Source organism: Gracilinanus agilis, chromosome 3 (genome assembly GCF_016433145.1).
Source record: "Gracilinanus agilis isolate LMUSP501 chromosome 3, AgileGrace, whole genome shotgun sequence".
In the NCBI taxonomy this organism is placed as follows: Eukaryota; Metazoa; Chordata; class Mammalia; order Didelphimorphia; family Didelphidae; genus Gracilinanus; species Gracilinanus agilis.
This window is the reverse complement of record NC_058132.1, coordinates 625,112,076-625,134,526: the sequence shown is the minus strand read 5'-3', so window position 1 is coordinate 625,134,526 and position 22,451 is coordinate 625,112,076. Positions and strand designations below refer to the sequence as shown.

Here is a 22,451-nt window from a genome sequence, read left to right as displayed (position 1 = left end):
TTGGGCTGCCTTTAAGTAGGGTATAGCTTCCAGGAATAGAGAATTGACACTTTTATTGTATTCTGCCCTCCTTGAACCTCATGTGGAACATTATGTTCCTTTCTGTAGATCATAGTTTAAGAAGGACATTAAGAATCTGGAGAGTGTCTGAAGGAGGATAACCGGGATGGTGAAGAGCCTTGAGCCCATGCCACATAAGGATGAAATGAAGGAAATGGGCATGTTTAGCCTGGAGAAGAGAAGGTTCAAGGGGGTAGGGATGGAAGCATAGTATCTATCTTCAAGTGCTATCACTTGAATGTGATATCAGCCAGTATATTAGACTAGACTTATTCTGTTTTGTCCCAGAGTACCAGTGCTAGTAGAAAAGAGGCAAATTTAGGCTAAATTTCAGCAAAACCTTTCTAACAATTAGAGATGGCTTGAAGTTGGATGGTTGCTCAGAAGGGTGCTGGGCTCTCTCTCTTTGGAAGTCTTCAAACAGAAGCTGAATAACCACTTATTGGGTATATTATAACTGAGATTCCTTTTGTGTCCAGTTTGGACTCCATGGCTGCTGAGGTCCCTTCTAGCTCTCAGATTCTCCGAAGACTCTGTGAATTATATATAGTGCCAGTATTGTTTATTTTATTAAGTTCTTACTTTCCCATCCTGGGACTAGCTGAGATTCAGCTTCCTTTCTGCCAGACATTGTGCCTGTACCTATGATCCCAAGACAATTTGCATGGTTTCCAATGGTTGTCTCCATGAAGTTTCATGCTTTTCTCATTGTAACTTGGATAGGGAGACCAGAGATTAGTCCCAGGAAAATGATATATGAGGGAAGGAGCAGCCTACCTCTTCTTGGTAGCAGTGATTTGTACCTTTGGAATCCTCTCTTGAACATCATAACACTTAGTCATGACCTAGCTTCTACCCAATATAACAGTGCCCACTACCAGGGTGCTCCTCCTCCAGGGCTTGCTTTCCCTAAAATCTTGTATAGTTACAGAATGGACTCCTTAGCTTCCTCTTCTGAAATGACATTTCTATGTATAATAATGTGCAAAGATATCTTGGAGCCAGGTATCTTGTGAAGGGTTTAAAATGCCAAATAGAAAAATTGATATTTGACACTATCAACATTAGGGAGCTACTGCAAATACTTAGTAGGGGAGTGATATGGTCAGGTCAGCTAGATGGTACCGTGGATAGAATGTTGCATCTCTAGCCAGTAAGACTGATCTTCCAGAGTTCAAATTTAGCATTTGGTACTGAATGACCCTGGGTGAGTCATTTTACTCTGCCTCAGTTTCTTTATCTATCAAAAGAGCTGAAGAAAGAATTGGCAACACCAAATGGCATCACATAGTTGGACATGACTGAGATGACTGAATAACAAGATATGATCAGAAATTTTTCTGGCCAAGGCTAGAAGAATACTTGTTGGAGTTAATATAATATTCATGTTTTTTTTTAAACCCTTGTACTTCGGTGTATTGTCTCATAGGTGGAAGATTGGTAAGGGTGGGCAATGGGGGTCAAGTGACTTGCCCAGGGTCACACAGCTGGGAAGTGGCTGAGGCCGGGTTTGAACCTAAGACCTCCCATCTCTAGGCCTGGCTCTCACTCCACTGAGCTACCCAGCTGCCCCTATAATATTCATGTTTTAGATAGGATTGGACATAATACTTCTAAGGTCCCTTTTAATCTTTGGATTCTAGATATAAAGCCAATTTTTAATGTTTTTTTTTAGTCCCTGCCCTACACTCCCAGACCTTCAAAACTGAACAAATATGGTTGTCAGGGAACTCTAGGCTGTTGAAAATTTGGACCTTGCTACAACAAGCCCACACAGATAGGATATCCTGAATTAAAATTCTTGATTCTCACTGGCTCATAGAAAGCAGAACTTTGATTCTAAAGGAGTACCAGTGTCAAGTCGTGACTATATAAAATGTCATGAATATGGAAGGTGTGAAGACTTGGTAATGTGACACAATCATTCAGTGTTACTCATCTGTCTTTAAGGATATTTTGGAGAGCAAGGAGATCCAGGTTTTCCAGGCCCTCCAGGGCCTAGTGGACCACCAGGAAGGGAAGGATCCCCTGGATATACAGGACCACCAGGTCTTCCAGGTAACTTGAAAACCCACTTGGCTATACATTGCTGTAAAAAAGGGGTGTGTGTGTGTATACTCAATAATAATACGGAATCTCTTGTAAAACTCAACATTCTATCTGCTATCTTTACTTCCCCCTGGAATGTATATTATATAAGAGATATATATATATATATATACATATATATATATATATATATAATTTGAGTGAGTTTTCCTCATGAGAAGCCAAAGAAAGGAGGAAAAGGTAAAAAAAGGCAGTGGTATCAAACTGAAATAGAAATGAGGACCACTAATCAATATGGAGAGATCTCTTCAGGTTGCATATTGAATTAGTTTTTAAATGTTATCTTATCTGTCTTCTATTATATATATATATATTTTTTTTAATTTCTTGAGTTAAAAATAATTTAAATTTAATCTGGGTTAGTCCATATTCGGGATTGTTATGGGCCATATGAGGCCCACAGGCCTTGTGGTTGTCTTTTCTGGTGAAAACTACAATTAGCCAAAACATTACTATGATTCTTTCCCAGGGATAAGGAAGGAGAAGCAATAAACGTGAGTTCTAGAGCTAACAAGCAATTGTCCTGGTTACTACTAAGCTAGTCTCATGTACTTTTTATGCTTTATTCATGAAGCTTCTTTTTCTGCAAGAAATGCCTCCTTTATTATCAGGTTCTCCAGGGATTCCTGGGCTGAAAGGGCATCCAGGGGAGGCAGGTGACCCAGGACCTCCAGGGGTCAGGGGAGATCCAGGACCTCCAGGGCCCAAGGGATTGAAAGGTAAGTGATAAAGAATCATGGAAACCCAGGCATTGGGAAAGTAATTTCCTGCCTGCTTATCTCCTCCTGCCTACCCAGGCATTTTCTGGAGATGAGCTTGCCTTGAGAATGAGTACCCAGAATAATAAGGGTTCATCCCATCGCTTGGAATATAGTGTTCTTCTGATGCTCAGGCCTAATTTCCATTTTATTTCCTTTTAAATATCTAAAGAAATAATTTGTTACCCTGTTTGATGACTAAAGGAGCTGAAACCTTTAGGGTAGTTGTAGTCTGTGGTTATCAGTTTGAGCCTTCGATCAAGCTGTTACTGGCTACCTTCTAAAACCTATCCTATGCATTTAGATGAATATCACTCTGGGCTTGGAGTCGGGAAGATCTGAATTCAAATGTGGTCTCAGACACTTCTTTGCTGGGTAACTTTGGGCAAATCACTTAACTTCTGACTGCCTCATTTTCCTCATATGTAAAATTAGGATAATAACAGCACTTAACTTGCCAGAGTTCTTGAAGAGATCAAATGAGATAATAATTATAAAATACTTAGAATAGTACTTGGCACATAGTAAGTATTTAATATTTAATTTAAATCCCTTCTCTTTGCTAGGTTATATCTAAAAATATAATATCATCATGTTGCAAATCTATGTTTCCTTTATTTTATTTTTTTAAACCCTTAACTTCTGTGTATTGGCTTATAGGTGGAAGAGTGGTAAGGGTGGGCAATGGGGGTCAAGTGACTTGTCCAGGGTCACACAGCTGGGAAGTGTCTGAGGCTGGATTTGAACCTAGGACCTCCCATCTCTAGGCCTGACTCTCAATCCACTGAGCTACCCAGCTGCTCCCTCTATGTTTCCTTTAGACATCGCAAATAACTACTTTTCAATAATTTAATTCACACATTCTCCTTATTGTAATGGATTCCATGTCAGAGGACTCAGGTTTGAATTCTTTCTCTGCCACTTAGTAAAAGAGTGAGTTTGGACTGCACCAATCTGCCTCAGTTTCCTCATCTGTAAGATGGGGAGAACAGATTAGATGACTTCTTAGGTTTTATCCAATTCTAAATCTGTGATCCTGGGAAAGTCTAAGAAAGATGCCTGACACTCAAGGAGGTTAAGTTACCAGTCCACAGTCAAGGAAGTGCCAAGAGGATGCAAGACACAGGTCTTCTTGGCACAAACTCCAGCACTCCATCCATTATACTAGGCAGCTTATTGAACAGATCTTTAAAATTAAATACCTAAAACATACAGTGCACCATGCTATGCTCGGAGAGCCACAGAGATCAAAGAGAGCCTTAAGTGGCAGCTGGCCAAGGTAGATATTTCTTTAGTGGGGGATATTTGAAAGAATCAGAGATTTTGTAAAGAGCTGTGTGATCAATGTTGTGTGTTCAGATTAACCTGGAGAGCATAGAGAGATGGAGTGGAGAAGAGGGATACTGAAAGCACAGACCTCTAGATTTTTGGATGGGCAGGAAGGGAAACAGCCATGTGATTTCAGTGGAATGGGGAGTTCCTGATATGCAAGTTTCATCCACTGGTGTCAGTGGATAGAATATTGGTGAGCCATACCCCTAGAGAGTCACCTAGGGCACTAAGACGTTCTGGATTTCACCTATGATCATAGGGTTAGTGTAAATCAGAGGCAAGACTTGAACCTAGGTCTTGTGGCCATAAGACCACCCTCTGACTGTTAAGATGAGCTGCCTTCATCACATAGCTAGAGTCTTTTTTTTTTAAAATCTCATTTGTTGAAGGGTTTTGCTAGGAATGCCCAATAAAGCCTTTAGGTTCCTAGTTCTTAAACATTAGATCTCACAACTTTACTTGTATATCTTTGGACTTGTGCCCATGCTCCTCCTTCAAGGTTGCCTGTTTTCCAAGCCAGATTCTGTCAGATGCCTGGTTGGGAAAGCAGGGAAAACTCAAGCCCTTTCCTCTCTCTCTTCCCTCACCCTTAACTCTGTAAGACATTCATATCAATAATACCTCGCTGTCTAGTGAAAAGTGATTCTTCTTTATGCAGGTATGAGAGTCCCCTTGTTCCAGCGTTATTCTTCGCATTTAAAAATTTTTATCAGAATTCATTTCCCCTATACGTTTGACTCTTCTTTCAATCCTCTGAAAGTTCCTTTATAATTATCATGCTTCAGAAAGCATGGCTTACCTTTGCATACTCTGGCTGCTTCGAATGGAAATCATTATTCTGGGAACTTGGACTGGACTGCTCTTGTGAAATGTGTATACTATTAGATAACTTGGGGAGTATGTGTGAGTGTGTGACAGAGGAGGGAGGGTGCTGACTCCTAGAACTACATTCTTTCATGTTTTCCCAGACATTTTCATCACTGAAAATAATGTCTCAGCTGGGTTCCTTCCCTTCTCCATTCCTATTACAAATGAATTTTTAGAATGTGGAGTCTAGTGCTTTTTTGTTGGTTGGTTTGTTTAAATGTGGGCTTTGAAGCAAAAAAGAAAAAAAAATCAAAATGAGACTTAGTTAATTCTACAAGAACTAGATTTCCAAAGAGAAACTCCTTCCATCCTTCTTCCCTTCCTTCCTTCCTTCCTTCCTTCCTTCCTTCCTTCCTTCCTTCCTTCCTTCCTTCCTTCCTCCCTTCCTTCCTTCTTTCCCTTCTTTTCTTCCAGCAATATAGAATTGTTGTTTTCCTTTGAAGCAATAATTCATTGTCTGAAAGGGTAAGTTGGGAAATGACTAGATACAATTATAGCTTCTCTCATTAATTCCTGACACTATGTTTTCACAGCCCTTTGTCTCCTAGATTCTAATGCACTGGGCTTTGCCCTCATATTTAGTATATTCCAGGTGGCCAGAGAATACTCCATGTTCTTAGATGTCAGTATTATTATAGTTAGATAAGATAGCTCCTTCTTTTCTTTTGTGAAATTTAATTTTATTATTATTTTTTTTCTGATTAAGGATCATTTATTCTCTCCATTTCTCTTCCTTCTCCCACCCCAATAAATAACAACAAAAAAGAAACAAAGGAAATCCTCATAACCAATATATATACTCCAAACAAAACAAAGTTTAAAAATGGAAATCTCATTCAGGGTGGCCTTTTCTGCTCCTGAATTAATTCACCTATAGTTACATCACAAAGAAACTGATAGTGTGACGGTTCTGGGCTAATTTTCTTTAAGAGAAATAGTTTGAAAAGTTGCCCCAAACACCCCAAGGCACGATGACATGAGTGATGGAACTTAGGAAAGAGAGAAGCAATGGAAAGAAGTCAGATGTGAACACACCCAGGCATGCATTGCAATATAGGCTTCTGGCCATGCAGGGACACTGTCACTCTACAAACAGCAAACCCAAGCCCCAGGATGATGACGACTCCTACTGTATGTATTTGTAATGTAATGTATTTTTCTGATTGAAAATTCTATTGTCTTGTGCAACACCACTGACAATCTCCCCTGTTGCAGTTAATCATTCTGCATTATAAAAATAAGGTACCTTCTAGCAGAAACATTTTGATCTGAGGAACTAAATTTATGATATTTGAAATATGTTACAAATAAACTGAGAACTGATTATCTGGTTTGAATAAGCCAGCAGCTGAACCCCTTTTTAATAGGGCAAACCATATGGATTTTGAGTTGTTTGTTCAAATTTCTGTTTCAATTGTAAAATGGGCTAAGATTGTGGTTTGATCTTAATCTATTTAGTCTGTCTGTTAAATATGTGCCTTATAGGAGAAAATGACATTTGGCAAACACAGTATATCCCAGCATACTCAATTTAGGGGTTAGAATAGAAGATTAGAGGCAAATACCTATAAGTCAAGGGTTCTTCACCTGGGGTCAATGACATTGTTTTAAAAATATTTTGGCAACTATATTTCAATATAATTGTTTTCCTTTTTATTTCTAGGTATTTTTGAAATCTTAATTGTCTTTATTAGCTATTATTTTTAGAGTATTTAATTTTATGCACTCAAAACCAAGACTCTGAGAAGTCTATAGGCTTCAGGAGATTGCCACAGGAGTCCATGATACCCACCAAAGGGGTAAGAATTTCTGGTTAGGCTGGCAGGAAGCCTGCAAGCTGCAGTGAAGCATGCCAGACTGATTTCTCTCAGGGATATCCAAAAAACATACTGCACAATATAAAAAGACCCTGAAATGTCTGCTTATCAGGAAACACACAGGCAGAAGATCTACAGAGGTGTTACACTTCTACTTCATCATAGAATTTTCTACTAATATAAAATTTTGCAACTAGACTACAATCTCCGTGAGACCAAGTATCATTATTCCATCTAAGTCTCAATCAACTCTAAGAAGGGATTTTCCTGAAGTGGTCATGTTATTCTCATCTGAACTGCAGATTTCCATCAGGATAGAAGCTGCTACCATATTTTATACAATTAAACTTTACTAAATTGGGAACTTAAATACATGGGGACACTTCAGGGAATCTCTGTTTGCACTACTGGGACCTGGCTTATTTTATGCCCTTTCTGGGCCAAACACAATTCTTTGCCCAAAGTAGGTGCTCAACAAACTGTTGGTGAATCCATTTAGATCTAAAATCAAATGCTTTTCCTGAGCTGGAGGAACCCTAGACATGATCTTGTCTAGCTCCAGGTCAGTGCATTGAAGAAACCAATGGCTCTGGAATCAGGAAGATCTGAGTTTAAATGTGGCCTCATATATTTACTAGCTATGTGGTCTTGGGCAAGTCATTTAGCCCTGTTTGCCTCAGTTTCCTCATCTGTCAAATGACCTGGAGAAAGAAATGACAAATCACTCCAACATCTTTGCCAAAAGAAATTCCAAATGGGGTCATGAAGAGTCAGAAAAAGCTGAAGTGACTGAATAACAAGCTCAGCACCCTTATTTATCTAAGGATAAAGAAACTGAGACCTAGTGAGGTTAAGAAATTTAGTTAAAGTCACTTAGTGGGCTAGTGGCAGAACCAGGATTGGACTTTGACTTTCCAGCCTCCAAGGCCTAAGTGAGTGATCTCTCTTTTCTGTGTATTTCCAGCAAGAGCATGTTTAGAAAATGTATTGCTTTGTCCAAATTGAAACCTCAGAGTGGAAAGACATCCACAAATGATCAAATGGCTAGCATGGATTGCTTCTGCTGGAATGTCTAAAATGAAGATTCGTTTCAAATTTGGCATTCATTGATAAGCACTAGGGAGAATCAGCATGCAGGTGTCACAAGGGTCTATGTTCAGGGAACCTTGAGAATATTGGGACTGACAGCAGAGGTGAACAGGAGAATTTCTCATTATTGAGGTGAATGCTTTGCTATATACCTTAATTGCTCCTCAGTTGTACTCTACTGAATATTTTATGCATGAATAACTTTCAGATTTGGAAACCTGAATTATTAGGCTCTCGTTTAAAAAAAACAAAACAAAACAAAAAAGCCCTAACAAAGTAAAATACTATATAGATAAGAATTCAATTTAAAAAGATAACACTGGGTCAGATATGGGTCAGCCAGTTCAGCTGTGGCTGGAGTCTGAGACTGTGGCAATCCAAGAGCTAGATGTGTTGATATTACAATGGATTGCTGGCAAAGGGGCTTAGAAATTCCCCAGTAAGCCAACTAAACCTAACCATCAATCTTTGTGGATAAAGCCAAAGATCAAAACACTTTGAAAGAGCAAAGTGGTTTCCAAAAGGGGAAAAAAGGATAATTGTTTTAGATAAATGGCAATAAATTTCCAAATTTGGCAGATAAAAGAAGGTCTGCATGTTCCTCTGGTTCAACTTTTGGAACTATTTCATAAATAAAAAGAAGACTAGAAAAATGAAGTTAGAGAATAATGCCCTCAAAAGTGGTTAGGGGATGAGAGAATTAGAAATACTGATGTGAAATTCCCATTCCATAGAGACTAGATCATAGATTTAGAACTGGAAAGAACCACAGAGGTCATCTAGATAACCCTTTCAGTTACAGATGAGGAAACTGAGTCCCATTGAGGTTAAGTAACTTCCCCAAGCAGTAAATTGGGAAGGGTGGGATTTGAGCTTAGATCTTCTGACTCTAAAATGAGTGCTCTTACTAAGAAAGCCTGGCTGAATTAGATTAATTAAAGATCAACATGAATTATAGAATATTTTAATAAAAAACAATGTTATCATTTCAAATACAAATATAATGAGAATTGGGTTACCTGGACTCTTACAAATACTACTTCTAGGATGAAAGATAAAATATTTCACATTCTTGCTCAACCTCTCTTTCCAGCCCTATGGGGGCATGACTTCCCTTCCTGAATAGTATTATTTCATCCTTCCACATGACATTCCATCTCAGTGCCCTCGTACTGGCTGCCTCCCATGTCTGGGATTTACTCAATCCTTACCTTCATCTTACAGAATGCATCTCTTTCTTTAAGATGCAGTTTAAAAACCATCTTCTGCATAAAATCTTCCCTGATCCATCTGACCAACTTCCACTACCCTCTGAAAACATCTTGCATCCAGCTTTTTTGTATTTATTCACTTTATCTTTTATATATTTATTTGTGTACACGTTGTCTCCTCCATTAGTAAGTAGTAGTAGAAAGATTATGAGGATTGTTTCATTATGTGTATCCATATCTCAAGTGCCTAACCATGCCTGGCACATAGTAGGGATCAATATATGCTTGCTCAGTGATTTGTTGAAAAGTTTGTTTATATTTGTTGGGAGAAGACAATGTGTATTTAATATAGAAACACACATGATGAATACGTGATTATTTTGATAAGGAGATAACAGCATCTGGGACATCAGAAAAGGTCTTATATAGGAGGTGGCTTCTGAGTTGACCTTTGAAGAAATTAGGCATTTTTAGAGGCAAAAATGAGAGGAAAATGCACCCTAAGCACAGGACACAGCTTATTCAAAGGTCCAGAGACAGGAGACAGAATGCTAATATGTGAGGAACAGCAGCAAGACAAGTTTGGATCAACCACAAAGTGTTTGAAGAAGAGTAATGGAAAGGTAGCTCAAAACCAGATTGAGAAAGGCTTTAAAAGAGAAGTAGCAAGGAATGTGAGTTTTATCCTAGAGATAATGTTACTAGAGAGCTACTGATAAGGGGAGGAACATGGTCAGAATTGTGATTTAATAATATCACTTTGCCAACTGCGTGAAGGATGAATTGCAATGGGAGGAGATGAAGCAGAGCAACTAATTTGGAGACCATTGCAGTACTTCAGAAGAGTGCCAAGAAGCCTGAATTAAGGCAATGGCTGAGTAAGTGAAGAAAAGACAGGGGATATGAGATCCTTTTGAGGCAGAACCAACAAATCTGGGTAACTGATTTGGACATGTGGACTGATGGAGGGAGATATATTGAAGATGACTCCAAGGTTTCAAACCTGGGTTGACTAAAAAGACAGCAATACCCATCTGGAAATATCGAAGTTCAAAAAAATGAATGGGTTTAAGAGGAAAAGATAATGAAATCTACTTTAGACATACTGAGTTTGAGATGCCTACAGGATACATCTAGATGCCTAGCTAGAGGTTTCAGATAGACAGCTGGATTTCAAGCTGCTTTTAATAAAACTTTCATTGAATCAGACCTCAAAGAATAATAGATATAGACCAAGAACTTTGGGGCTAATGTTAGACTGTTGAACTCTCTTGGTATGTTTTTGTAAATTGGGCTTGCTCAGTGATCATGCACTAGTACTTAATTCTTTAATTAACTTAATTAATACTTAATACTAAAGCTTATTCTGCTTTGAAGGCTCCCCAGGACTACCTGGATTGAATGGCTTACCTGGACTCAAAGGTCAGAAAGGATCAAAGGGTAGTTCAGGTAAGGAAAAAACTCTGTAATTATAAGAAACATAGAGCAATACCCTGTATTTGAAGTGTATCAAATTTAATTCAATGAGTTTATATTAAACAACTGTTTTAGCCAAAGCAGTATGCTAGATGTGTGGATACAAAGACATGAAATTGTCCATTATTAGGCTAAATAGCATAATGGCTTAAATTATTCACATTATCACGTTAGAAATAATTAGAGGGGAATATTGTAAATGACCTGCATGGAGTATTTTTTTAAATGCTATTTAACAAAAGATGGGTGTGTAGTTAGCCATGATTTGGGGAAAGTTTAGCCCAACTCCAAGCATTATCATTAGAACCTCCTTGAGAATGGTTTCCTACCACAAGTGCTCAACATAAAATTATTAAAGTAAAATCATATTTCAAAATTCCATGAACAACAGATAAATGGGAGTTTTTTTTGCCTTGAAATAAAACAACTATTTTAAGAGGTCATATAGGTCCATTTAGAGCCTTCGGAACCTGTTCCTTTTTATCCCCAGCAGTAGCAATGACTGCTGTTGGCATCCCTGAAGAAGTTTCTGTGCTTCAGTATGAGACATGCAAGCACACACCCAAACACATGTGTTGGTACAGGCTGTGACAAAACTCATTGTAAGCACTTGTGTTTCAGTTTGTTCCATTATTCTACAGTTCTGCTTTTGATCACCTGAAAAAATGTATTTCCTTTAAAAAAAGGCAATAACCTAAAGTCAAACAAGTAGTGATTGCTGAGACCAGGCTTAGAGATTTGAATCACTATAGAAAGGGAGGCCATCACACTGTTACCATGTGTGACTCTGTTGCTCACTCTCATCCATTAACATATATAGCTCTCCCTTATTGTTTGATAAAGTTCATATCCTTCTGAAAAAAATTCTTTTAGGCCTGCTAAGGTTCCACTGGATGGACTGATGGTATGTGTTGAATTTGAATGCTCCTTTGCCCTCACTAATATAAACATTTTACTTCTATGTCTAAATATGTCTCATTTGTTTTCACAATAGGGTATGCATAAGCATAATGAGGAATGAGAGGCAAGATGGTGGATTGGATAGGGAGCCTTTAGTTCTGGTCCTTCTTCTGACACATAGTAATTGGCCACACAATCCTGGATAAATCTCTCTACTTTTCACTGTCCCAGACAACCCTTCTAAGATCTAAGTTGCAAAGTGCTAAACTCCTTTGGTAGATAGAATTTTCAGTAGATGGCATTTTCCCTGGAGACTCCTAGACCCCTAAAGTGAAATCCCATAATGAAGAACAAGAGTCTGAGAGAATGAACTGAGAAGACTCAATTAATCAACAAACACTTGTTCAGTGACTACTATATCCCAGGCACAGGAAAGTCAAGGATGAAAGTGAAAACAGTATCTCTTCTTAAAAGAGCTTAAAGTCTAGCAGGAAGAAACAACGTATATGTGATGATGATGATAATATGGTGCTAATGATGGTAAGGATGATGATGGCAGTCATGATGGTGCTGCTACTTACTGGTGGTGATGATGAGGATGTTGGTGTTGATGATGGTGGTAATGATTATGGTGATGAGGGTGGTAAGTATGATGATGGTGATGATGAGGATGGAGATGGTGATGATGGTGAGGATGATGTTGATGGTAATGATAGTGAGGTGAGGATGATGATGGTGATGGTGATAATGATGATGATGGTGATGGTGATGTTGATGGTGATGGTGATGGTAATGGTAATGTTGAGGATAGTGATGGTGAGGATGGTAATGACTATATTGATGGTAATAGTTAACGTTTATGTAGCACCTTCTATGTATCAGGCACTGGGCTAAGTGCTTTCCAGATATCTTACTTTATCCTTACAACACTGGTAATGATATAGATAAAACAGATATAAGATGATTTGGGGGAGGGGATGTGAGGAGAAGCCTTCTGGAGAAGTGACACATAATTATGCAAGGCCTTAAAGGAAGCAAGTGATTCTGAAAGAAGGCAATGAGAAGGAAGAGTTTTCCAAGGCTACGAGATGGTCATTGGGAAAGTATGAGGTCAGGTGAAGGAGAACCATATAGGAGGGGTAGCAAGGAGGCTGTGTAAACCACAGGGTGTACATGGAGGGTAAGATCAAGTAAAGAGGGACACAGCTTGTGAAGGACTTCAAATGTCAAACAGGAGAGTTTCTATTTGGTTTTGGAGGTAATAAGGAACTACTGGAGTTTATTTAAGATCTAGCTCTTGACTCTCTGGGCATGTCAGTAATTTTGTCTGGTTTGTTTCTGTCTCTGTTTCCTTCGCCTCTGTTTCCTCCCTTTTCCCTCTCCCTCACTTTCTATTTCTTTCTCTCTCCCATTTTCCTTCTTTGTCTCACTTTCCTCTTTGTCCCTCTCTCCTACCCTTTCTCTCTCTCTTTCTCTATCTGCATCTCTCCTCTTTCTCTCCCCTCTTGCCTCTCTCTGTTTCTTTATTTCTCTTCTCTCTCTATTTCCCTTTCTCCCTCCCTTTTCCTGTCTCTATCTCTCTCTTCCTCCTTCTGTCTCTGTCTCTACATACATACAGATATGTGTATATTTATGTATTTATTCAGCTACAGTTTGACTTTCTGGGTATCATAAGACACAAACCATCTAGGATCACAGGGGGAAATAACCTTCTCTTACAGAGGTGATAATATTGTATTTGTGTCATTTTTTTTCTGTATAAAGGCTTAAATGAGATTGGCCCACCAGGCCAAATGGGACTGCCCGGACTAAAAGGGAAGAAAGGGGAACCTGGAGCACCTGGAGCTTCTTGTCCAGGTTTTCCTGGAGAAAGAGGTCCCTTGGGTCCCCCAGGTAAGATTCACCATTGATTCTGTCTCTCCCTCTCTGTTTCTCCCTCCCTTCCTCCCTCCCCCTTCTTATTCCCCTCCCCCAAAATGCCAAATATTCTATTGGGTTAGAATTTTAACATTTTGACATAAAATCTACCTCCACAGGGATTCCAGGACTGCCTGGACTACCTGGTCCTGTGGGAAAAACTCCTGAGGATGAAATTCTTCCTCCTGGTCCTTTGGGAGATCAAGGCTTCCCTGGCCCAGATGGACCAAGAGGTATCAACAGAACTATATGGACTCAGATGTGAATACTAATCCCATCTCAAGTTATTAAGTGCTTGTCTGCTTATTACTTTCTAACGGCAGCAAGATACTTGCATGTACAGTATTGTAGCCCTTGTGTCAGAAATCTAGGCTGTAAAGTTACCAGATATGATCCGCAGAAGGCTTAGACCTCCTACTTCAAAAACCTGGGAGAACATATATTGTATCCCCCTCTCCTTCCAGGTACTGCAGCTGATTCCCCAATCTTTGGTGCTTAGTTTATAATATCACAGCCTTGCACCTTATTGAAAGGAGGGTAACAAAACAGAAATCTTTGAGCATGTGACAATTCATCAGAAAGATGTATATAAATCCCCAGAATTTCCTATGATCCCAATTCTGAAGGCAGTCACTTCAATCTGAGACTTTGCCTCAAAAATTATTTTGGGCCTGAAGAGAAAGGCTGGGTAGGTTGGTGAGGGGTGTCAGTTGTTTAGTTGTTTTCTTTCTCCATCACTCCAAACCCTAATCATCTTCCTATTTTCATGGCTCTGAAGCACACAGGCTTCCTGTTCATAGGACCATAGACCTAGGTCTAGAAGGGATTTCTGATCTAATCTGATCCTCTCACTTTCATCTAAAGATATTAAGTTTCAGGGAAGATAAGTGGTTTGCATAAGGCCACATACACAAATTCTATCAGGGGTACAATTCAAGTCCATGCCTTCTGACTACAGAAGAAAGGGTCTACACCATAGATTTTGAGGGGTTTTGGAGAGATTTTGGAGCATGTTACTCCTTTGGGATTGATGAGGGTGGGAGGAGGACCAGCCTCCATTCTACACTAGCTATGGAATCCAAGAATTTAGAACTGGAGTGTCTTCAGAGATTATTTAATACAACTTTCTCAACTGACAGATGAGGATACTAGGGCCCAGAGAGGTATAACTTATGAAGATCTTATTATTAACTAGTAGCAAAGTTGGAAATAATGATGATGATGATGATGATGATGATGATAAATAATAGTATTTATGTGGTCTTTTAAGGTTTACAAAATTAAAACTTTTCATTTTATCTTCAAAACAACCCTGGGTGGTAGATGCTATTTTTATTCCCATTTTACAGATGAGAAACCATGAGCAAATTAAGGTTATATGACCTGCCCAGGTTCAATAAATCAATTGATAAATATTTATTAAGCATTTACTTTGTGAAAGGCACTGTGCTAAGCATTGGAGATATGAAATGAAAGATGGCTCCTTCCCTCAAGAAGCTTACAACCTAATGGAGGAGAGAACATGCAAACAAATATATTCAAATTAAGCTATGTTCATGATAAATAGGAGGTAATTAACAGAGGGAAGGCACTAGAATTAAGATGAGTTGGGAAAGAATCACAGCGCTAGTAAGTATTGGAGGTCAGATTAGAACTCAAGTTTTCCTGGATTCAGGGTCCAGTATACTATTCACTGTAACATCTAGCTGCCAAATTAATCAAAATAGGACCTAATTCTCCTTGTGCCCAATTTCAATGCTCTTTCTATTATTCATAAGACTCTGTATCCATATGTATGTAGGTATGTATCTACAACAAGAGGCAGGATAGAATAGTAGATAGGAAGCTTTTCTCTAAGTTCAGTTCCCACCTTTGACACATCCTGGTTGTGTGAACCTGGGCAAGTCATTTAACTTTTCAGTGTTCCAAGCAATTCTCTAAAACAATAAGTTGTGGTATTCAATCTAGATCTTCTCACATCATTTTGTATCAGTTCATACAAGTCTTCCCAGTTTTCTCTGAAACTATCGTCTTCTGAATATGCTTTAGAAATGAAAGGATCAGTTTTACTGCTTACATTTCATAATGATAAAAACTCAAAAGGAAGAAATTAATTTGCTGCATGTCAGCTGCTAATCAGGAATAGAGAGTGGATAAGTGGCACAGCAGAAAGAGTTCTCGGCCTGAAGTCAGGAAGACACATCTTCATAAGTTTAAGTCTGGCCTCATACACTTGTGACTGTGGGAAAGTCATTAAACCCTGTTTGTCTCATCTGTAAACTGAGCTAGAGAAGTAAATAGAAAACCACTCCAGTATCTTTGCCAAGAAAACCCCAAATGGGGTCACCAAGAGTCTGACATGACTAAACAACAGCAATCAGGAATAGATTTTGGGTTGAAATTCCCCAAATTTTGCCATATGTTTTTAGATTTGAGTAGAAAAATGAGGAGTTGGATGCTCATTCTCAGAAGCTTTTTGGAGTATATTATATCAGTCCTAGGGCAATGGGACCACAATCCATACCAAATTCAAAGAATGTTTATTTCAAAATTAAAGACTGTGAGGGTGAAGGAGTCTTTGGTTAGGCTTATATCACTTAAACACTATAAAAACATTTTCTTAACCATTTTATCAATCACAATGAAGTGTAGAAAAACTCTTTCACTGACAGTATAAGAACTTTACTAAACTAACTCCTTTTTCCTCTTGCTCAAAGTTCATCAAATTAATTTCCTTAAGATTTTATTTATCAATTTATCTATTTATCAAACTGTTGTTTTTTAATTGGTTCAAAGAACTTTTTGCTTATTTCCATTGTCCAGGTCCACCAGGACCACCAGGCCCTCCAGGGAGGTTTGGTCTTCTGAAAGGAGATCCAGGCGATCATGGTCAACCAGGTATACCAGGACCACCAGGTCCACCAGGACCTCCAGGAACCAAAGGCTTTCCAGGATGTGAAGGAAAAGATGGCCAGAAAGGTATGGATAAAAGTTACACTTTATCTATAACTGTTTAAGTTATTTTCATTTTTATTGATTTAATTAATTTAAATATTTATCATTAAATTTTTAAATTAAAATATTAAATTGGAATTAAATTAAATTATTAAATTAAATGTTTAAATACTTTAGCAATTGTCTAATAAGTCCTTAAATTGTAGAGCATGTGCCATGTTGTATTAGTAGGGGGAATTTTCTGTATCAACGAAATCACAAACCTATGTTACCCTCCCCAAAAAAGCTTTTCAATTGTTCTCTTCAGTGCCCAAAGTATATATATATATACTTGAAGACTGAGCTAAGGCTTTGGGCCTTTTGTTATATGTTAACTAAAGGAATTCTGAGAAAGTATTGCCATTGATTGTATTAGAAGCTGGAAGAACCAACTCTAACGGAAAACGAGACATGTTTATATATTGAATTTGTGTTTTAAAGCTATTGTCATTTATTATAGTTTCTAAAAAACATCATGCATTATGTTCATTTGGCTACTGTTTTTTCCCCCATCGTTTAAGGTTATATAATATTTATTTCTTTTTCTGATTACTTCAATTCTGGTATTTCAGAAACTTCTGGCTACTCACATTTCATTAAATTATTAGAAATGGAACTCATCATCTCTATTTTATGACTACAACTAAAAGAGAGGTGAAATAACTTAACCAAAATTATAATTAATTAGTCTAGAGCCAGTACTAAAACCCAGGTCTTAGGATTCTTAGTCTAATGCACCAAAGCTCAAATATTACTCGAATGGGGAAAGAATTAATATAGTTTACAGGAGTTAAGTTCTTCAGAATTTCTGATTACTCTCAGGAATTCATTCATTGGCAGAATGGGCCTCAAACCACATTTTGACTATTGACACTAGCCCAGTATCACTAGTAAATATCTACATGCTGAAAAAATGTATAATCATTGGAAATAATTTAATACCCCAATGTATTGGAAAATGATATGGATATTTTCTCTAAAGACAATTTTATCCATTCTTCTTAATCCTGTGAAGCCTTCATCCATGTCTCTATTAAGAGTATTCTTTACATTCTGTTTACATTGTGTGGATGCCAGTGGAACCCATGGGTTGTCCATCAGTCACTCCTAATCTCTTCCTACATGACCAGCCCCTAGTTTTGTTTTGGTTTTTTTGGCCATACATCTTTTTAGTATAGAAATCAAAGAAACCAATTCATTATAGAAAACATTCTAGAAAATCAATTAAAAGTTTAAATTTAAAGATTGAATCAATTATAAAACCTTTTTTAAAATTCTATAAAATCCATTTTTTTCCAAAAAATCAACTTTTTGGAGTTTCTTGAGGGAAAGAAATGAGGCATTATAATTATTCAATTTAATTTAATATAATTAATTCAATTTGATATTTAGTGGGAGACTTTTTCTAAAATAGATTCATTGGAAGGGATGCAGAGATGAATTGGGCATGATTCCTACCCAGGAAGTGCTTAAATAAGGAAGATAAAGAAAAATACTCAAATCATAATATGAAGCAAAAGCAGAAAGGTAGAATTACCATAGTAGTGGAATCTAGAGGACTCTACAACTGACTGACATATTCTATTAAAGAATAGTAACACCGTATACTCTGAGTTGGATAAATATATATTTTTTAAAGATCACTCAACTACAAATATGAATAATATGGAAATAGGTTTTGAGCAATAATACATGTATAATCCAGTGGAATTGTTTGTCAGTTCCAGGAGGTGGGAGGGAAGAGGGGAGGGAGAGAAAATGAATTATGTAACCATGGAAAAATATTCTTAATTAGTTAATTACATTTTTTTCAACCCTTAACCTTCCATTATAGATACAATACTGAGTATCAGTGCCAAGACAGAAGAGAAGTCGAGGCTAGGCAATGGGGGTTGAGTGGCTTGCCCAGGGTCACACACCTAGGAAGTATCTGAGTTTAGATTTGAACCCAGGAACTTCCATCTCTGGACCTAGATCTCAGTCCACTAAGCCACCTAAATTTCCCCTGAATAATTATTTATGCAGAATTCCTATAACAAAAAAAATCTTTCTTGAGCTGTTGTTGCATTATACAATTTGAATGTGTTCTATTTTTATATAAATATTCTATTTTTGTATAATTTTTATGTATGTTTAAAATCACTGCATAAGAGTAGCCTCCTAAAGTTAACCGAACATTTACACCACTTCCATGATGCCAGGAACACTGATTTCACAGATTTCTTAGAGCACCATTGTCTGTAAAAATCTAAAGATGCTTTTTGTGATCATCAATCCACAAACACATCTTCCATCTTGCCCTTGTTAGGTCCTCATTCCTTCCCTTTGCTCCTATTCTTTGAATGTCTTTGGAGAAAGACTTAGGAACATAATGGTCTTGCTGTTTAGATTATTTTGTTAAGTCATTTCAGTCGTGCCTGAATTTTATTTCTCTCATTTGATTTGGAATGGTTAATTGTCCCATTTCTTATAGGGCAGATGGGGTACCCGGGGCCCCCTGGCCCCCCTGGATTTCCTGGCCCCCCTGGAAATAAAGGCTTGCAAGGACCCCCTGGGAGACCTGGTCCCCTCGGTCCTCCAGGTAATTCCCATAATAATGTCCATTTGTTTCCAGGGAACAGTTCCAAAGTAGAGACTTCTGTTTAAACATTTATGATAATATTGTCCATCAGAATAGTTTCTTATTCTAAAATCACTAGCAAATGAATTAAACGTCTAGGGAATGATGTCTTTTCTGGTTATAAGAATTACATTTCACGTTAAGCTCCCTAACTAATCCTCATGCCTAGGATACTCAAGTATTTACAAATATCCAACTGCTAGGATTTTCCTCTCAGATTACCTTCCATCACTTTTGTCTATAACTTGGAAATATAGAATTATTGGAATTATTTGCATGTAGTCTTCCCCATTAAATATGAGCTCCTGGAGAAAGCCCATAGAGTAAGCTTGTTGGCTCATTGATTTGAGCATCATTCAAAGATGAAATCCATTAAATTCAACACAAGTTTATTTAACGATTACTATTGGCCAATATACTGTGCGAGACTTGACATATTTAAAAATGAACAATTATAAAATTCCTATTTCCAAAGAGTCTACCATTCACAGGGCTAAAGAATATGGGGGTGGTAAGATATAGCATGTACATAAATATCATGCAAAAAAAAGTTTGAGAGGAGTAAAGGAGAAGTCTAGACAAAGTGCCCTAGGAAGATTTAATAGGAGCAAATACTTTTGGCTCTGGTAGACTGGGGAAGGCTTCAGGAACCAAACTGCCCCTGAGAAGAATCTGGAGGGAATAGAAAGATTTCAGCAATCAAAGATAAGTAAGGAGAGCTTTCTGGGCTTAGAGAGTTGGCCTGCACCAATTCACAGTGATAGCAGACATCATATACAATAAAGGAGATTCTTAAATAAAACATGTGTATATAATTTGAGTGGTAATGTTACATTTTAAATACTTTTTAATATATTTATTTAAAATTAGCTTATATTTTTAGCATAAAGGTTTACCTCTTCTAAGATAGACACTTTGATGAATTTTATAATTATTCATTGCTTTTGAATATTTTAATAATGTTTCCCACCCTGTCTCTCTGCCGCTTTTCTAGCTTTTCTTTGTTTAGGGGTTTTGAGGAATGTTTGGGAATAAAGCACATTTGTACTCCTTAAAGGAACTGAAATAGTTTGGACCATGGGATCAGAAAAAAAAAAAAAAAAACAGGGCAACATGGAAGGCACACTTGAGATCTCTAGAAAAACCATGTCTCAAAACTAGTCATTTCTGGTCCTTGAAGTTTGTTTTTTGAGAATTTTTTTTTGAGACTTCTGAGAATTCCTATTCAATTTATAATACTCACCAGCCTTGGAAAACATGCTAGACCCCTTAATGACTTCTCCTGCATGTTTGTAATGAATGTTTCCTTAGACTTTAAAACATATATATATGTATATATATATATATAACTAAATATTTTATTTTATAATAAACATAAATAAAATAATATAATAATAGTATTCATAATAGTATTAATATATTATATTAGTATATATAATAATTTAATAATAATATTGTGTTATTATATAATGATATAACATATAATATAATTATAAATAGATAAAATAAAACAAAAATATATGCATAAGTAGATATAGCAAATACATATGTGCATATATTATGTATAATTTATAATATAAATTTGTTTATATAGGGATATATTCTAGGGTATATAATATATAAATATATGATGGTATGTATTAATGTAAATCATGTAGATATAAAAATGTGTGTCTACACACACACGCACACATACTGCATCACATATAAAGTTTAGCAAATGAATCTAGGATTATCGGTGAGTGCAGGTCAGTCCAGTTACACGGGACACAGAGCAAACAACCTAGAAACCCTGTTCACAAGAATTCCACTTCCCAAATTTTCATTCGTTTTGGACCCCTTTGTTAGTTAAAGGACTTTTAATGACTGACAATAACATTTCTTTCTTCAGTTAAATGATATAGTCAGTGTGCTGTCTTTTGTCATTAAGTGGTCCCAAATGGTAGATTCTCAAACAAGTTCTTGGATGTTTGTTGCTACGAGTTCTAATTTGTGAATCTAAAATCTCTTTCATGATGCACGAAAACGTCCCGCACGGTCTGGGTGGTGATGCTTGACTCCTGCAGGTTGCCGAGGTGAGCAGTGCTCTGCGTGGGGCGTACTTCATTTCTTGGTTTTCTAGTTTCTCTAGTTTTCTCAGTCTGTCTTCATTCTGTACTGCAGAAGGTAAACTCGAAGGTTTCATCTTTGTTGAGGAGTTGTTGTCATTATAACAGACTTTAATGCAATTTCATTCTAGTTACAGATATAGCAACCATATATTATAATGTCATCACATAGAATCTCACTATATAGGTTGTCAAGTGAGCAGAGAGATACATCCAGCTTATAGCATTTTGAGTGAGAATTATGAGTAAAGTTTGGAGCCAAATTCTACCTTACATGTCAGTGGAATTTCCTGTTATAGTCTCTTCAATAGAAATAACCAGAGCAGCTCTAAAATAAGCAGCATCAACAATTTGGAAAGATTATCCTTTAAGTCCTTATAAGGAAATATGACAAAATTTTCCTCTCCAATTATTTAATTTGTGAACCCTGTTAAGTTCCTTAGTATTTTAAAACTTCCCATTATTCTTTTCTGTACATTTATTCACTTTATACCTTATAAAGACAAAGATAAATTTTTTAAAAATATCCCTCAAGTATCCTTAACTCCTCTAATAGAATATTTCTCTACAAAAGAAAAGTAAAATATAATGTTTGTGTTGGTTTTAGATAGTCACGTCATTATTAGCCACAGTGATATCTCCCTGCCCTCTATGTACTCACAAGGCAAATATGAAATGTTTACATGTGCATTTCTCAAATTAACTATCATGGAAAAGACCCAGAGTGTAAACCATCTGTCCAAACCACATAAAAGCACAATCTGCTTGTATTATTTGTGGTGAAAGATTGTACCACATTTTACAAGGGGTTAAATTTCTATCTTTCCTTGAAGACTGGCAGGCTTTCAGGAGTTTCCTTGGTATTTGACCATTAGACTCACAAACTGGAGGCCATTCTCCACAGTTCTATTAAACATTTTATGCCTTGAAGATTTTTGGACAAAGTGTGACTTTGGAAAATACTCAGCCTCAAAGGAGACCTAAGAAATGTGTTTAAGTGCAATGTTTATGTGCCATGTTTGGAGGAGCAAAGCTTTAGAGCTGAAAGGAAATTTAGGGGTTCCCTAGTCCAACCCCTCCCTTCTTTTCCTTCCTTCCTTCTTTCCTTCCTTCCTTCTTTCCTTCCTTCCTTCCTTCCTTCCTTCCTTCCTTCCTTTCCTTCCTTCCTTCCTTCCTTCCTTCCTTCCTTCCTT

The 22,451-nt window shown here is 37.2% G+C and overlaps 1 protein-coding gene across 1 annotated transcript in view; it reads left to right on the top strand.

Moving 5' to 3' along the window:
* COL4A4 (collagen type IV alpha 4 chain) overlaps positions 1-22,451 on the top strand; it is a 155,261-nt gene that overhangs the window by 109,706 nt on the left and 23,104 nt on the right. Inside the window, exons 33-40 of the mRNA XM_044669450.1 lie at positions 2,011-2,118; positions 2,781-2,888; positions 10,621-10,692; positions 13,384-13,512; positions 13,656-13,769; positions 16,360-16,515; positions 19,004-19,111; positions 21,217-21,225. Of these exons, the coding sequence (XP_044525385.1) occupies positions 2,011-2,118; positions 2,781-2,888; positions 10,621-10,692; positions 13,384-13,512; positions 13,656-13,769; positions 16,360-16,515; positions 19,004-19,111; positions 21,217-21,225 (804 nt within the window). The remainder of the gene's footprint in view (positions 1-2,010; positions 2,119-2,780; positions 2,889-10,620; positions 10,693-13,383; positions 13,513-13,655; positions 13,770-16,359; positions 16,516-19,003; positions 19,112-21,216; positions 21,226-22,451) is intronic.